This window comes from Bombina bombina, chromosome 7 (genome assembly GCF_027579735.1).
Source record: "Bombina bombina isolate aBomBom1 chromosome 7, aBomBom1.pri, whole genome shotgun sequence".
Taxonomy (NCBI): domain Eukaryota; kingdom Metazoa; phylum Chordata; class Amphibia; order Anura; family Bombinatoridae; genus Bombina; species Bombina bombina.
Genome location: NC_069505.1, coordinates 270,867,600 through 270,885,756, shown reverse-complemented (window position 1 = coordinate 270,885,756; position 18,157 = coordinate 270,867,600). Strand labels below are relative to the sequence as shown.

Below are 18,157 nucleotides of genomic sequence, written 5' to 3'. Positions count from 1 at the left end.
CAGAGAAGAGGTACATAGATTATATCTGTAACAGAGTGTGACAAATAAAAAATATTGATTTTGAAGCAAAGTATGTAGAAGGGACATGCTATTGTAAAATAAAATGCTCTATTTACTCACATACTTTTATTTTTTAAACATATTTTTTCTCGTACTTTGTGTTAAACCCATAGTGAAATTTGCATTGCTGAACAATCCCTTTCTGCTCCAAATGAGGATATGGCCAATTGCTGATCATACTCATGTATGCCTGCCCTGCTTTTTAGGGGCAACAGAACACAAATTTAACTACTTATTTAACTCATTTGCAGGAGTTAAACAAGTGGCAAAAGAAATACATTTGTCATAAAATAAAGAGCTGTATAGAAATTTTATTTTTGTACTAGACTGACCCCTTAAAGTTTACTTGTTTTGGGGCAATGCGGGACTTTATTATAGTATATTTTTCGTAGAAGTACTTACAGGGACACAACCCTATTTTTTTCTTTAATGATTCAGATAGAGCATGCAATTTTAAGCAACTTTCTAATTTACTCCTAATATCAATTTTTCTTCGTTCTCTTGCTATCTTTATTTAAAAAGCAGGAATGTAAAGCTTAAGAGCTGGAACATTTTTGGTTGAGAACCTGGGTTATGCTTGCTTATTGGTTTGCTAAATGTAGCTTTAAATTCCTGCTTTTTAAATAAAGATAGCAAGAAAACTAAGAAAAATTAAAAGTAGGAGTAAATTAGAAAGTTGCTTAAATTTGCATGTTCTATCTGAATTAATTTACTATTTGTTGACACGTACAGACAGGTTCTTTATCATCAATACATTGTATTTCTTCACATATTTCAAGTATTCTAACATAGGTGAATTTAACACAGAGACTTTCCCAATAATTGTATGTGCTGGAAACCTACATAACTCAGGGACTGACAAATCTGTTAAAAATTTAGCAACCAGCCCATAAATTAAGGAACCAGAAACGTTTAGCCATCCCTATGAGATTATATATAGTATTTTCATAGACAAATATGTATATACACACATAACAGAAGTGGGAAGTGGGCGAGCACCAAGGGATTAATATAAAATAACTAGTGCTACAGAATGTTGCAGTGCTATTCAAATTAACAACAATAAGAAGATGAAAAAGGCGCCAGTGGCTCCCTGGCACTTGGGTTTGTTGAGCCCTGATATAAATATTTTGTACCTTAAAAAGTTATTAATTACAACCTAAGAAAGTCTATGGGATACCACAAACATTGCATATAGGAAGACAACAACAGATAGTTTCCTATTGGAGGGTGCTCACACACTCGAGAAATGCCATTGGACAAAAGTTAAGCTCTCACCTGCATGAGCTGCTGTTTCAGTTTCTGTATTTCGGAGATATTCAACTCACTTAGTAGATCAGATACTAGACTTGGTGCTGGACTGCCAGAGTCTGTTTTCTTAGGAGTGGATGATTTATATTCACCGTTCATTTTGATGACACCATTTTGTTCAAAACCATTCATGACCTCGTCGTTGTTTGGCTCGTTGGTCTCGTCACTGAACTTCAGCCCATCCAAAGACAAACTAAGGTGGTTACTATAGATGGAATCATTGACGTTCATGTAGTGGGAAAGCTCTTTACGAAGGTTATTCTTCTGTTCTCTCTCTGTTTTAAGAGTCTCCAGCGATTCCTCCAACTGACGTTCCGATATTTCTTTCAACCGAATGGCATCTTCCAATTGGCTATTAAGGAATTCAGTTTCTTCTTCCAGTCTTTTGATCTCATGTTTAAGACCTTCAAATTCAACCTGAAATACAAAATTTAAGTCAGTGGGTTAAAACAAAGACCTACAAAGAAGATGCTGTATTTATATGTTTGTTATTCGAGTAAAACGGACTAGAAGCATTTTTGCTAATAAAAGTATAATGAATGTTTCTAGTCAATGAATATTGACTGTTATGTTCCTTTAAACATTTAAATGTGAAAGGACAAAAATAAATTACTATTTTAGATGAATGGTAAACAGCTTCTGTATTATTGTATGTTTCATGCAATGTTGAGCTTGAAAAGTCAAATTGTGAAAAGAAATGCCAGCTTTAGCATTGTTGACGTTGAAATCCATAACCGCTGCAGTTACTGTGTTACAGGAAAGCTGTCAATTATAATCCAGAGGCATGAAACATAGTACTGCTATACAAGTGCACCTACCTGTGTAATTCTGGATCATAGCCAAATTCAAAAGGACACAACAGTCAAAATAAAAATAAAAAAAGTCCACAAGTGCATTGCAGTTTTTAATAGAAACATATTTGTGTTACTCCCGCCAGATGGCTCTCTGAATAGGTACTGTGATTGAATGCAGATATGCGAGGCATATGTAAATATGCTCCACATACCCTAGCACTCTAAAAACGATCATAAAACAGAGACAGCAAACATGCTTCCAGTAAAAGTGACTACAAGGATATTGCAGAACTGCTTCTATTCAAAATTAAAATGTGCATTTTAGTTTTGAATACTATGTCCTTTAAAGCAAGTGCACCCCACTGACTGCTTTCTGGTAACACTTTCAATTAAAGGGATAGTAAATGCTGGAATAAATAAGGATAGTCATATCTATTAAAAAAACAGGAAATTAAAGATGTATTGACCCTTAAAAGGGACACTAAATTTACATTTTTTATTTCATGTTTCAGATAGAGCATGCAATTTTAAACAACTTTCTAATTCACTCCTATTATCATTTTGTCTTCATTCTCTTGCTATCTTTATTTAAAAAGCAGGAATGTAAAGCTTAAAGGGACATTATACACTCATTTTTTTCTTTGCATAAATGTTTTGTAGATCTATTTATATAGCCCATAAAGTTTTTTTTGTTTTAAATGTATAGTTTTGCTTATTTTTAAATAACATTACTCTGATTTTCAGACTCCTAACCAAGCCCCAAAGTCTTATGAGAATACCGTCAGCTACCTATTTCAGCTTGCTCCTGTTTGTGTAAAGGGTCTTTTCAGATGCAAAATAAGGGGGAGGGGGAGTGTCTTATTTCCCACTTGCAGTGGGCTTTCCAGCTACTTTTTTAACAGAGCTAAACTGAGAGCTTCCAAGTACGTTTTTAAACCATTTTATACTGGATTTTTATATCAGTATCTGTGCATCTTATTCTTTATAGTAGTGTCTATTACTTACAGTTATATGAAAATGAGTGTATACTGTCCCTTTAAGAGCCGACCCATTTTTGGTCCAGAACCTGGGTTATGCTTGCTTATTGGTTGGCTGAATGTAGTCATCAATAAGCAAGCACTATCCAGGGTGCTGAACCTACAATGGGCCGGCTCCTAAGCTTTACATTCCAGCTTTTTTTTTAAAAAGATAGCAAGAGAACAAAGAAAATTGATAATAGGAGTAAATTAGAAAGTTGTTTAAAATTGCTGCTCTATCTGAATCACGAAAGAAACAAAATTGGATTTAGTATCCCTTTAAATTTACATACTTTACATGTATTGACATCCTCTTCAGCGCTACAGTTTACAAAAAAAAACGTGTCACAAGCCTGGTGTCCAATCCTTGTGCACCCCAGCAGCCAACAGTTTTACCCAGCACAGGAGTACGCTACATTTAGTTAAACAGCGCGACCAGGCGATTAGACAGCAAGACCATGATGCAGTGCTTAAGAGAACACCAATACATGTAAGGTAAGTAAACTTTGGGGTCTTTAAATCTTTAATTTCCCATCTTTTTTAACAAGTACGGCTACACTTGGGTTACATCATTCTGCACATAATTCTAAATCACTTTGCAACCAATTTTAATTTCTCTTCTTTCCCAGTTTACACAACTTTATCCGTATCCCACATCCCAGTAAGTAAACAAACAAAAGAGTTGGCCTTAGCTCTGTTTGAATACGTGCCTGGTTTTGCTTGAGAACAGACACTTGTTTCTGTAGTGATATATTCTCCTCTTCCAGCTCGGTGTAGTCTTGCAGCAATCTAGCTTCTCTGAATTTATACTCCTTGATGTCATCTCGCAGACGGTTTTTTTGTACTTCAGTATTCTGATTCAGCTGAAAGAAAAACAGATGCAGAACATTATAATCTGATTTAGTGCCGGCAGTCTCGTAAGCCAATCTGATGATGCTTTTAATCCAAAAAGAGAGAGAGGTAGAAGTTGCTTTTTGACCTCTCCTTTTACCTGAATAAACAACAAACAAGGAAGATGTTTGTCTAAAATCCTTTGTAGCATCTAAATAGAATTTTAGAGCGCGAACAACATCCAAATTGTGCAACAAACGTTCCTTCTTTGAAACTGGTTTCGGACACAGAGAAGGTACGATAATCTCCTGGTTAATGTTTTTGTTAGAAACAACTTTTGGAAGAAAACCAGGTTTAGTACGTAAAACCACCTTATCTGCATGGAACACCAGATAAGGAGGAGAACACTGCAGAGCAGATAATTCTGAAACTCTTCTAGCAGAAGAAATTGCAACTAAAAACAAAACTTTCCAAGATAATAACTTAATATCAACGGAATGTAAGGGTTCAAACGGAACCCCCTGAAGAACTGAAAGAACTAAATTGAGACTCCAAGGAGGAGTCAAAGGTTTGTAAACAGGCTTGATTCTAACCAGAGCCTGAACAAAGGCTTGAACATCTGGCACAGCTGCCAGCTTTTTGTGAAGTAACACCGACAAGGCAGAAATCTGTCCCTTCAGGGAACTTGCAGATAATCCTTTTTCCAATCCTTCTTGAAGGAAGGATAGAATCCTAGGAATCTTAACCTTGTCCCAAGGGAATCCTTTAGATTCACACCAACAGATATATTTTTTCCAAATTTTGTGGTAAATCTTTCTAGTTACAGGCTTTCTGGCCTGAACAAGAGTATCGATAACAGAATCTGAGAATCCTCGCTTCGATAAAATCAAGCGTTCAATCTCCAAGCAGTCAGCTGGAGTGAAACCAGATTCGGATGTTCGAACGGACCCTGAACAAGAAGGTCTCGTCTCAAAGGTAGCTTCCAAGGTGGAGCCGATGACATATTCACCAGATCTGCATACCAAGTCCTGCGTGGCCACGCAGGAGCTATCAAGATCACCGACGCCCTCTCCTGATTGATCCTGGCTACCAGCCTGGGGATGAGAGGAAATGGCGGGAACACATAAGCTAGTTTGAAGGTCCAAGGTGCTACTAGTGCATCCACTAGAGCCGCCTTGGGATCCCTGGATCTGGCCCCGTAGCAAGGAACTTTGAAGTTCTGACGAGAGGCCATCAGATCCATGTCTGGAATGCCCCACAGGTGAGTGACTTGGGCAAAGATTTCCGGATGGAGTTCCCACTCCCCCGGATGCAATGTCTGACGACTCAGAAAATCCGCTTCCCAATTTTCCACTCCTGGGATGTGGATAGCAGACAGGTGGCAGGAGTGAGACTCCGCCCATAGAATGATTTTGGTCACTTCTTCCATCGCTAGGGAACTCCTTGTTCCCCCCTGATGGTTGATGTACGCAACAGTTGTCATGTTGTCTGATTGAAACCGTATGAACTTGGTCCTCGCTAGCTGAGGCCAAGCCTTGAGAGCATTGAATATCGCTCTCAGTTCCAGAATATTTATCGGTAGAAGAGATTCTTCCCGAGACCAAAGACCCTGAGCTTTCAGGGATCCCCAGACCGCGCCCCAGCCCATCAGACTGGCGTCGGTCGTGACAATGACCCACTCTGGTCTGCGGAATGTCATCCCTTGTGACAGGTTGTCCAGGGACAGCCACCAACGGAGTGAGTCTCTGGTCCTCTGATTTACTTGTATCTTCGGAGACAAGTCTGTATAGTCCCCATTCCACTGACTGAGCATGCACAGTTGTAATGGTCTTAGATGAATGCGCGCAAAAGGAACTATGTCCATTGCCGCTACCATCAACCCGATCACTTCCATGCACTGAGCTATGGAAGGAAGAGGAACGGAATGAAGTATCCGACAAGAGTCTAGAAGTTTTGTTTTTCTGACCTCTGTCAGAAAAATCCTCATTTCTAAGGAGTCTATAATTGTTCCCAAGAAGGGAACCCTTGTTGACGGGGATAGAGAACTCTTTTCCACGTTCACTTTCCATCCGTGAGATCTGAGAAAGGCCAGGACGATGTCCGTGTGAGCCTTTGCTTGAGGAAGGGACGACGCTTGAATCAGAATGTCGTCCAAGTAAGGTACTACCGCAACGCCCCTTGGTCGTAGCACAGCTAGAAGGGACCCTAGTACCTTTGTGAAAATCCTTGGAGCAGTGGCTAATCCGAAAGGAAGCGCCACGAACTGGTAATGTTTGTCCAGGAATGCGAACCTTAGGAACCGATGATGTTCCTTGTGGATAGGAATATGTAGATACGCATCCTTTAAATCCACCGTGGTCATGAATTGACCTTCCTGGATGGAAGGAAGAATAGTTCGAATGGTTTCCATCTTGAACGATGGAACCTTGAGAAACTTGTTTAAGATCTTGAGATCTAAGATTGGTCTGAACGTTCCCTCTTTTTTGGGAACTATGAACAGATTGGAGTAGAACCCCATCCCTTGTTCTCTTAATGGAACTGGATGAATCACTCCCATTTTTAACAGGTCTTCTACACAATGTAAGAACGCCTGTCTTTTTATGTGGTCTGAAGACAACTGAGACCTGTGGAACCTCCCCCTTGGGGGAAGTCCCTTGAATTCCAGAAGATAACCTTGGGAGACTATTTCTAGCGCCCAAGGATCCAGAACATCTCTTGCCCAAGCCTGAGCGAAGAGAGAGAGTCTGCCCCCCACCAGATCCGGTCCCGGATCGGGGGCCAACATTTCATGCTGTCTTGGTAGCAGTGGCAGGTTTCTTGGCCTGCTTTCCCTTGTTCCAGCCTTGCATTGGTCTCCAAGCTGGCTTGGCTTGAGAAGTATTACCCTCTTGCTTAGAGGACGTAGCACTTTGGGCTGGTCCGTTTTTACGAAAGGGACGAAAATTAGGTCTATTTTTTGCCTTGAAAGGCCGATCCTGAGGAAGGGCGTGGCCCTTACCCCCAGTGATATCAGAGATAATCTCTTTCAAGTCAGGGCCAAACAGCGTTTTCCCCTTGAAAGGAATGTTTAGTAGCTTGTTCTTGGAAGACGCATCAGCCGACCAAGATTTCAACCAAAGCGCTCTGCGCGCCACAATAGCAAACCCAGAATTCTTAGCCGCTAACCTAGCCAATTGCAAAGTGGCGTCTAGGGTGAAAGAATTAGCCAATTTGAGAGCATTGATTCTGTCCATAATCTCCTCATAAGGAGGAGAATCACTATCGAGCGTCTTTATCAGCTCATCGAACCAGAAACATGCGGCTGTAGCGACAGGGACAATGCATGAAATTGGTTGTAGAAGGTAACCCTGCTGAACAAACATCTTTTTAAGCAAACCTTCTAATTTTTTATCCATAGGATCTTTGAAAGCACAACTATCCTCTATGGGTATAGTGGTGCGTTTGTTTAAAGTGGAAACCGCTCCCTCGACCTTGGGGACTGTCTGCCATAAGTCCTTTCTGGGGTCGACCATAGGAAACAATTTTTTAAATATGGGGGGAGGGACGAAAGGAATACCGGGCCTTTCCCATTCTTTATTAACAATGTCCGCCACCCGCTTGGGTATAGGAAAAGCTTCTGGGAGCCCCGGCACCTCTAGGAACTTGTCCATTTTACATAGTTTCTCTGGGATGACCAACTTTTCACAATCATCCAGAGTGGATAATACCTCCTTAAGCAGAATGCGGAGATGTTCCAACTTAAATTTAAATGCAATCACATCAGGTTCAGCCTGTTGAGAAATGTTCCCTGAATCAGTAATTTCTCCCTCAGACAAAACCTCCCTGGCCCCATCAGACTGGGTTAGGGGCCCTTCAGAGATATTAATATCAGCGTCGTCATGCTCTTCAGTATCTAAAACAGAGCAGCCACGCTTACGCTGACAAGGGTTCATTTTGGCTAAAATGTTTTTGACAGAATTATCCATTACAGCCGTTAATTGTTGCATAGTAAGGAGTATTGGCGCGCTAGATGTACTAGGGGCCTCCTGAGTGGGCAAGACTCGTGTAGACGAAGGAGGGAATGATGCAGTACCATGCTTACTCCCCTCACTTGAGGAATCATCTTGGGCATCATTGTCATTATCACATAAATCACATTTATTTAAATGAATAGGAATTCTGGCTTCCCCACATTCAGAACACAGTCTATCTGGTAGTTCAGACATGTTAAACAGGCATAAACTTGATAACAAAGTACAAAAACGTTTTAAAATAAAACCGTTACTGTCACTTTAAATTTTAAACTGAACACACTTTATTACTGCAATTGCGAAAAAACATGAAGGAATTGTTCAAAATTCACCAAATTTTCACCACAGTGTCTTAAAGCCTTAAAAGTATTGCACACCAAATTTGGAAGCTTTAACCCTTAAAATAACGGAACCGGAGCCGTTTTAAACTTTAACCCCTTTACAGTCCCTGGTATCTGCTTTGCTGAGACCCAACCAAGCCCAAAGGGGAATACGATACCAAATGACGCCTTCAGAAAGTCTTTTCTAAGTATCAGAGCTCCTCTCACATGCGACTGCATGCCATGCCTCTCAAAAACAAGTGCGCCACACCGGCGCGAAAATGAGGCTCTGCTTAAGCTTTGGGAAAGCCCCTAAGGAATAAGGTGTCTAATACAGTGCCTGCCGATATTATTATATCAAAATACCCAGATAACATAATTTATGCTTACCTGATAAATTCCTTTCTTCTGTTGTGTGATCAGTCCACGGGTCATCATTACTTCTGGGATATAACTCCTCCCCAACAGGAAATGCAAGAGGATTCACCCAGCAGAGCTGCATATAGCTCCTCCCCTCTACGTCAGTCCCAGTCATTCGACCAAGAATCAACGAGAAAGGAGTAACCAAGGGTGAAGTGGTGACTGGAGTATAATTTAAAAGATATTTACCTGCCTTAAAACAGGGCGGGCCGTGGACTGATCACACAACAGAAGAAAGGAATTTATCAGGTAAGCATAAATTATGTTTTCTTCTGTTATGTGTGATCAGTCCACGGGTCATCATTACTTCTGGGATACCAATACCAAAGCAAAAGTACACGGATGACGGGAGGGATAGGCAGGCTCATTATATAGAAGGAACCACTGCCTGAAGAACCTTTCTCCCAAAAATAGCCTCCGAAGAAGCAAAAGTGTCAAATTTGTAAAATTTGGAAAAAGTATGAAGCGAAGACCAAGTTGCAGCCTTGCAAATCTGTTCAACAGAGGCCTCATTCTTAAAGGCCCAAGTGGAAGCCACAGCTCTAGTGGAGTGAGCTGTAATTCTTTCAGGAGGCTGCTGACCAGCAGTCTCATAGGCTAAACGTATTATGCTACGAAGCCAAAAAGAGAGAGAGGTAGCAGAAGCTTTTTGACCTCTCCTCTGTCCAGAATAAACGACAAACAGGAAAGAAGTTTGGCGAAAATCTTTAGTTGCCTGCAAGTAGAACTTGAGGGCACGAACTACATCCAGATTGTGTAGAAGACGTTCCTTCTTTGAAGAAGGATTTGGACACAAGGATGGAACAACAATCTCTTGATTGATATTCCTGTTAGTGACCACCTTAGGTAAGAACCCAGGTTTAGTACGCAGAACTACCTTGTCTGAGTGAAAAATCAGATAAGGAGAATCACAATGTAAGGCTGATAACTCAGAGACTCTTCGAGCCGAGGAAATAGCCATTAAAAACAGAACTTTCCAAGATAACAATTTTATATCAATGGAATGAAGGGGTTCAAATGGAACACCCTGTAAAACGTTAAGAACTAAGTTTAAACTCCATGGCGGAGCAACAGCTTTAAACACAGGCTTGATCCTAGCTAAAGCCTGACAAAAAGCCTGGACGTCTGGATTTTCTGACAGACGCCTGTGTAACAAGATGGACAGAGCTGAAATCTGTCCCTTTAATGAACTAGCTGATAAACCCTTTTCTAACCCTTCTTGTAGAAAAGACAATATCCTAGAGATCCTAACCTTACTCCAGGAGTAATGTTTGGATTCGCACCAGTATAGATATTTACGCCATATTTTATGGTAAATCTTTCTGGTAACAGGCTTCCTAGCCTGTATCAGGGTATCAATAACCGACTCAGAAAAACCACGTTTTGATAAAATCAAACGTTCAATTTCCAAGCAGTCAGCTTCAGAGAAGTTAGATTTTGATGTTTGAATGGACCCTGTATCAGAAGGTCCTGTCTTAGAGGTAGAGACCAAGGCGGACAGGATGACATGTCCACTAGATCTGCATACCAAGTCCTGCGTGGCCATGCAGGCGCTATTAGAATCACTGATGCTCTCTCCTGCTTGATTTTGGCAATCAATCGAGGAAGCAGCGGAAAGGGTGGAAACACATAAGCCATCCCGAAGTTCCAAGGTGCTGTCAAAGCATCTATCAGAACCGCTCCCGGATCCCTGGATCTGGACCCGTAGCGAGGAAGTTTGGCGTTCTGGCGAGACGCCATGAGATCTATCTCTGGTTTGCCCCAACGTCGAAGTATTTGGGCAAAGACCTCCGGATGAAGTTCCCACTCCCCCGGATGAAAAGTCTGTCGACTCAAGAAATCCGCCTCCCAGTTCTCCACTCCCGGGATGTGGATTGCTGGCAGGTGGCAAGAGTGAGACTCTGCCCAGCGAATTATCTTTGATACTTCCACCATTGCTAGGGAGCTTCTTGTCCCTCCCTGATGGTTGATGTAAGCTACAGTCGTGATGTTGTCCGACTGAAACCTGATGAACCCCCGAGTTGTTAATTGGGGCCAAGCTAGAAGGGCATTGAGAACTGCCCTCAATTCCAGAATGTTTATTGGAAGGAGACTCTCCTCCTGATTCCATAGTCCCTGAGCCTTCAGAGAATTCCAGACAGCGCCCCAACCTAGTAGGCTGGCGTCTGTTGTTACAATTGTCCAGTCTGGCCTGCTGAATGGCATCCCCCTGGACAGGTGTGGCCGATGAAGCCACCATAGAAGAGAATTTCTGGTCTCTTGATTCAGATTCAGAGTAGGGGACAAATCTGAGTAATCCCCATTCCACTGACTTAGCATGCATAATTGCAGAGGTCTGAGGTGTAGGCGTGCAAAAGGTACTATGTCCATTGCCGCTACCATTAAGCCGATCACCTCCATGCATTGAGCTACTGACGGGTGTTGAATGGAATGAAGGACACGGCATGCATTTTGAAGCTTTGTTAACCTGTCCTCTGTCAGGTAAATCTTCATTTCTACAGAATCTATAAGAGTCCCCAAGAATGGAACTCTTGTGAGAGGAAAAAGAGAACTCTTCTTTTCGTTCACTTTCCATCCATGCGACCTTAGAAATGCCAGAACTAACTCTGTATGAGACTTGGCAGTTTGAAAGCTTGAAGCTTGTATTAGAATGTCGTCTAGGTATGGAGCTACCGAAATCCCTCGCGGTCTTAGTACCGCCAGAAGGGCACCCAGAACCTTTGTGAAGATTCTTGGAGCCGTAGCCAATCCGAATGGAAGAGCTACAAACTGGTAGTGCCTGTCTAAGAAGGCAAACCTTAGATACCGGTGATGATCTTTGTGTATCGGTATGTGAAGGTAAGCATCCTTTAAATCCACTGTGGTCATGTACTGACCCTCTTGGATCATGGGTAAGATTGTCCGAATAGTTTCCATTTTGAACGATGGAACTCTTAGGAATTTGTTTAGAATCTTTAAATCTAAGATTGGCCTGAAAGTTCCCTCTTTTTTGGGAACCACAAACAGGTTTGAGTAGAACCCTTGTCCTTGTTCCGACCGCGGAACCGGATGGATCACTCCCATTATTAACAGATCTTGTACGCAGCGTAGAAACGCTTCTTTCTTTATCTGGTTTGTTGACAACCTTGACAGATGAAATCTCCCTCTTGGGGGAGATAATTTGAAGTCTAGAAGGTATCCCTGAGATATGATCTCTAGTGCCCAGGGATCCTGAACATCTCTTGCCCAGGCCTGGGCGAAGAGAGAGAGCCTGCCCCCCACTAGATCCGGTCCCGGATCGGGGGCTCTCGGTTCATGCTGTCTTTGGGGCAGCAGCAGGTTTCCTGGCCTGCTTGCTCTTGTTCCAGGACTGGTTAGGCTTCCAGCCTTGCCTGTAACGAGCAACAGCTCCTTCCTGTTTTGGTGCAGTGGAGGTTGATGCTGCTCCTGTTTTGAAGTTCCGAAAGGGACGAAAATTAGACTGTCTAGCCTTAGCTTTGGCTTTGTCTTGAGGTAGGGCGTGGCCCTTACCTCCTGTAATGTCAGCGATAATCTCTTTCAAACCGGGCCCAAATAAAGACTGCCCCTTGAAAGGTATATTAAGTAATTTGGACTTAGAAGTAACATCAGCTGACCAGGATTTTAGCCACAGCGCCCTACGTGCCTGTATGGCGAATCCTGAGTTCTTAGCCGTATGTTTGGTTAAATGTACTACGGCCTCCGAAATGAAGGAATTAGCTAGTTTAAGGACTCTAAGCCTGTCCGTAATGTCGTCTAGCGTAGATGAACTAAGGTTCTCTTCAAGCGACTCAATCCAAAATGCTGCCGCAGCCGTAATCGGCGCGATACATGCAAGGGGTTGTAATATAAAACCTTGTTGAACAAACATTTTCTTAAGGTAACCCTCTAATTTTTTATCCATTGGATCTGAGAAAGCACAGCTATCCTCCACCGGGATAGTGGTACGCTTAGCTAAAGTAGAAACTGCTCCCTCCACCTTGGGGACCGTTTGCCATAAGTCCCGAGTGGTGGCGTCTATTGGAAACATCTTTCTAAATATTGGAGGGGGTGAGAACGGCACACCGGGTCTATCCCACTCCTTAGTAACAATTTCAGTTAGTCTCTTAGGTATAGGAAAAACGTCAGTACTCGCCGGTACCGCAAAGTATTTATCCAACCTACACAGTTTCTCTGGTATTGCAACGGTGTTACAATCGTTGAGAGCTGCTAATACCTCCCCTAGTAATACCCGGAGGTTCTCCAATTTAAATTTAAAATTTGAAATATCTGAGTCCAATCTGTTTGGATCAGAACCGTCACCCACAGAATGAAGCTCTCCGTCCTCATGCTCTGCGAGCTGTGACGCAGTATCAGACATGGCCCTAGCATTGTCAGCGCACTCTGTTCTCACCCCAGAGTGATCACGCTTGCCTCTTAGTTCTGGTAATTTAGACAAAACTTCAGTCATAACAGTAGCCATATCTTGTAATGTTATCTGTAATGGCCGCCCAGATGTACTAGGCGCCAAAATATCACGCACCTCCCGGGCGGGAGATGCAGGTACTGCCGCGTGAGGCGAGTTAGTCGGCATAACTCTCCCCTCGCTGTTTGGTGAAATTTGTTCACATTGTACAGATTGACTTTTATTTAAAGTAGCATCAATACAGTTAGTACATAAATTTCTATTGGGCTCCACCTTGGCATTGGAACAAATGACACAGATATCTTCCTCTGAGTCAGACATGTTTAACACACTAGCAAAAAACTTACAACTTGGTTATAATCTTTTTTAGCAAAAAACGTACTGTGCCTCAAAGAGGTACTAACGATTAAATGACAGTTGAAATAATGAACTGAAAAACAGTTATAGCATCAAACTCTAAAACAACAAAACTTTTAGCAAAGGTTTGTTCCCATTAGTAAAATAACAATAATTAAATTTGACATAAAAAATACAAAGCAACGTTTTTATTCACAGTCACTATAAGAATTCTCACAGCTCTGCTGAGAGAATTTACCTCCCTTCAAAGAAGTTTGAAGACCCCTGAGATCTATCAGAGATGAACCGGATCATGCAGGAAATATAAAAGTAACTGACTGGTATTTTTTGATGCGTAGCAAAGAGCGCCAAAAACGGCCCCTCCCTCTCCCACACAGCAGTGAAGAGAAACGAAACTGTCACAATTAAAGCAAAAAAACTGCCAAGTGGAAAATAATGCCCAAATATTTATTCACACAGTACCTCAGCAATGTAAACGATTCTACATTCCAGCAAAAACGTTTAACATGATAAATAGTTATTAAAAAGGATTAGTGACCTTTAACAGAGTAGTTCCGGTGAAATACCATCCCCAGAATACTGAAGTGTATACATACATGTCATTTTAACGGTATGGCAGGATTTTCTCATCAATTCCATTCAGAAAATAAAAACTGCTACATACCTCAATGCAGATTCATCTGCCCGCTGTCCCCTGATCTGAAGCCTTTACCTCCCTCAGATGGCCGAGAACAGCAATATGATCTTAACTACTCCGGTTAAAATCATAGTAAAAAACTCTGACAGATTCTTCCTCAAACTCTGCCAGAGAAGTAATAACACGCTCCGGTGCTATTTTAAAATAACAAACTTTTGATTGAAGTCATAAAAACTAAGTATAATCACCATAGTCCTCTCACACATCCTATCTAGTCGTTGGGTGCAAGAGAATGACTGGGACTGACGTAGAGGGGAGGAGCTATATGCAGCTCTGCTGGGTGAATCCTCTTGCATTTCCTGTTGGGGAGGAGTTATATCCCAGAAGTAATGATGACCCGTGGACTGATCACACATAACAGAAGAAAAAATGATTCCTCAAGGCTAAATATGTGTTAATAATGAATCGATTTAGCCCAGAAACAGTCTACAGTCTTAATAAGCCCTTGTGAAGCCCTTATTTATGATCGTAATAAACATGGCTTACCGGATCCCATAGGGAAAATGACAGCTTCCAGCATTACATCGTCTTGTTAGAATGTGTCATACCTCAAGCAGCAAGAGACTGCACACTGTTCCCCCAACTGAAGTTAATTGCTCTCAACAGTCCTGTGTGGAACAGCCATGGATTTTAGTTACGGTTGCTAAAATCATTTTCCTCATACAAACAGAAATCTTCATCTCTTTTCTGTTTCTGAGTAAATAGTACATACCAGCACTATTTCAAAATAACAAACTCTTGATTGAATAATAAAAACTACAGTTAAACACTAAAAAACTCTAAGCCATCTCCGTGGAGATGTTGCCTGTACAACGGCAAAGAGAATGACTGGGGTAGGCGGAGCCTAGGAGGGATCATGTGACCAGCTTTGCTGGGCTCTTTGCCATTTCCTGTTGGGGAAGAGAATATCCCACAAGTAAGGATGACGCCGTGGACCGGACACACCTATGTTGGAGAAATTGTATGTTCTATCTGAATCACAAAAAAAAAGTGGGGTTTTATGTCCCTTTAACAAATGTGCGTTGCTGTATGTTATGCAGAAGTTCTTCATCTTTACTTCAATAAGAACAAGACTAAATGGATATTGTAGAATGTAGGATGGCTGCATGTAAACTTTATGATTGCTGGACACAGCAGTATTAGTTGTGTATTTGTAACTAATGCTCATTGGCTGAAAAAGACAACGCCAAGAAATGTATTGGTGGAAAGAGACATGCCTCTGCTAGCCTAGCAAGGAAACTGTATTATTCATTAACAGAAATATACATTTATTTTTAGAAAAAGGAAAACCTGTAATACGTTATGAAATATTCTCTGTAGAGGAAAGAAAGAGAAACTCTAACTACAAATAAGGGATGTAAAACAGTCAGATTCATTGTTGTCATTAAAAAGCTCTAAGCATTGGGTTACATTTGATAGAAATAATAGTAATATGTATTATATATAATTTTTAAACGATTTTACTTATTTATTTTTTTAACTTCATTTGTGCAGTCTATTACTTTCTGTCACAGCACCACAAAGGGCTGTGGTCTTTACAAGAAGGCAAAGGAGCAGATTTTCCTTTGAAGTGTTGCTAGAAGACACCATAAAATAGCTGCTCAGTAGAGAATTTTTTGCTGCAAAAATTGTGCGACAATAGAACTTAAAGTTTCCTTTAGCACCCTTATCTAGCTGCAGACAATGGCTACACTGAGAATTTTCAGAATTTCTTTTCTTGTTTACTTTTATTTAATTGAACATATTTTACTAAAGCAGCACTGTTTCATATACCATTAAAGTGATGGTAAACTCTCCCCTTTTTTAAAATCAGATCTCCATAGAATGTTAGTGATGTTGCGCTTTAACATACTTTTTAATATAGTTATTAAATTCAAATACCGCCCACTTAAATAGTACATTTTTCTGTGAGCTAAAAGGTTTGAATTGTTCTCCAATCAGCGCTCTTGCTACAACAAAAGTGCCATATGGGAGAGTGCTGATTGGACAATAAATCAAACTGTTAGCTCACAAAAAAATTACTTTTGAAGTGGGCGGCGGTGCGTGGGGTATTTTAATTTCATATATTTAGTAAAAAATAAGTTATAGCGCATCTTAATCACAAGTGATGAACTAAACTCTATCTAAAATATCACCAACATTCCAGATCTGATTTTAAAAAGGGGGAGAGAGTTTACCATACTTAAAATTATTTGTTGAATGTAAAGAGTGCATATTAAAATATAGTGGTAAAAAAAGAAAAAAGAAAATATTTTATGCTTTTGGGGAAGTAACAGCCCGCAAACAGAGCTGTGTGAATTGTCCCTATTGTCTAATCAGCAATCTGCTGTTGAATAACCCTAATAAAGTGTCTACATAGTGTTATATATGCAGAATTTTTGGGTTCTTTTTGTTAGCTTAAAGTCCCTTTATATTTTTTAAGCATAGGACTAGAATCACAATGCAAGAATAACATATACATTAAGACAGTCACATTTGATTATTGTGCTAAAAACTATTAAGGGCTAGATTTATGAAAGGCTAGGCGAACTCTGTATGTGCTTCGCCTGTAACTGCGCCCCAGCTCGCCTCCAGAGAAGCGCACAAGTGCGCCTGAATTCATCAAAAAAATATATGTAACTTAGCGCAGGCGAGCTGGGGCGTAATAATGATAACGTTACTCCCTATTTATCACAGTACATCCCTATAAATATTTACGCCGCCATGTTTTGATTATTAAAAAAATGTTTTTTAGGTAACTATTTAGGTTATATTTATATTAGATAATGTTTCTGTGCTGTTTTTGCCATATGTTGATAATTTAAGATCACAAAAATAAATATATCGATATATTTATATAAAACTGTTGGTACCATATGCGCCTGTGGAAGTGCAAATTTCTGGCAATAGCAGTCTCTTCTTGGCGCTGAGCCTTTGAAAAATTAGTTAAAGAATAAAGTACTGCATCACAAGATGTAAAAGCATGTATTATAATGGTGTTCGCCTCAGTCTGTATGGCGAAATATACAACACGCAATTGAAGCCGAAATTTCAGTTCCCTATCGGCGCCAAGAAACGATAAATAAGAAACTGGGAGTATTTGTAGGTCAGGCTGTTAAATTATGCCTATTACTAATGTATATTGTTGCACTCGGGAGCGCGCCCGTGCACCTACGCGAATACAAGCCGAGTGCGAAGAAGTTTCTTTCAGATTTGCGCAATTATAGGCTTTGATAAATATTCGTATGCGCTATTTTGGACGGAATTATAGGAGAATGGCTTTGATAAATCTAGCTCTTAAAGTATTTGAGCTTCTGGAACTGAGTCGTCATTATTTGAAAGTCATTATTCAGAAAGCCAAGGGATTAGCTGCGAAGGATACAGAAGCCCCTTCTATTAGCTCAGCTGCGGGTGGAATTGACGTTTATCACATTCCCTCTGTATTGTCACAAACCCTGGGAGAAAACCACCAATCAACAACAACTTATTTTAAAATGATCTGCAACTGGAAGCAAATTACAGTGAAAGACGATTTGTCACAAGTGAGTATCAAGCAAGAAATAGCATATACATTGTCGATTCAAGTTAACCCATTAGTTGCCGGTGTCAGAGTATTTTACAAGTTGCCCTTCTATTATTTTCTTAGAGGCTGACTTAGGTCTAATTAAAAATGTAAATATAAGAGGAAAGCACTAGTTTGAACTACCCTTCCCTTCTGTGGTATGACAAGGTTTCTATATAATCAGAATTTAGTATAAATATGTGGTCTCTCTGTACAAAACATAGAAGAGTTGTTTTGATATACCTGTTTGAACATTAAAATTTTAAAGAGACAGTAAAATTAAATTTGCATGTTTCAGATAGAGCATGCAATTTTAAGAGACATTTAATTTGTTGAAAAGCTTACCTGGTTAGGCTCAGGAGCAGTAATGCACTAATGTGAGCAAGCTGGTGATTGGC

The 18,157-nt window shown here is 40.7% G+C and overlaps 1 protein-coding gene across 3 annotated transcripts in view; it reads right to left on the bottom strand.

The window, feature by feature from the left end:
• Nucleotides 1-18,157, bottom strand: part of BICD2 (BICD cargo adaptor 2) — a 270,910-nt gene that overhangs the window by 51,277 nt on the left and 201,476 nt on the right. For all 3 annotated transcript variants that reach the window (XM_053720749.1, XM_053720750.1, XM_053720751.1), the window contains exons 3-4: nucleotides 3,892-4,044; nucleotides 1,339-1,788 (exon numbers count right to left, since the gene is read on the bottom strand). In XM_053720749.1, coding sequence (XP_053576724.1) covers nucleotides 1,339-1,788; nucleotides 3,892-4,044 — 603 coding nt within the window. The remainder of the gene's footprint in view (nucleotides 1-1,338; nucleotides 1,789-3,891; nucleotides 4,045-18,157) is intronic.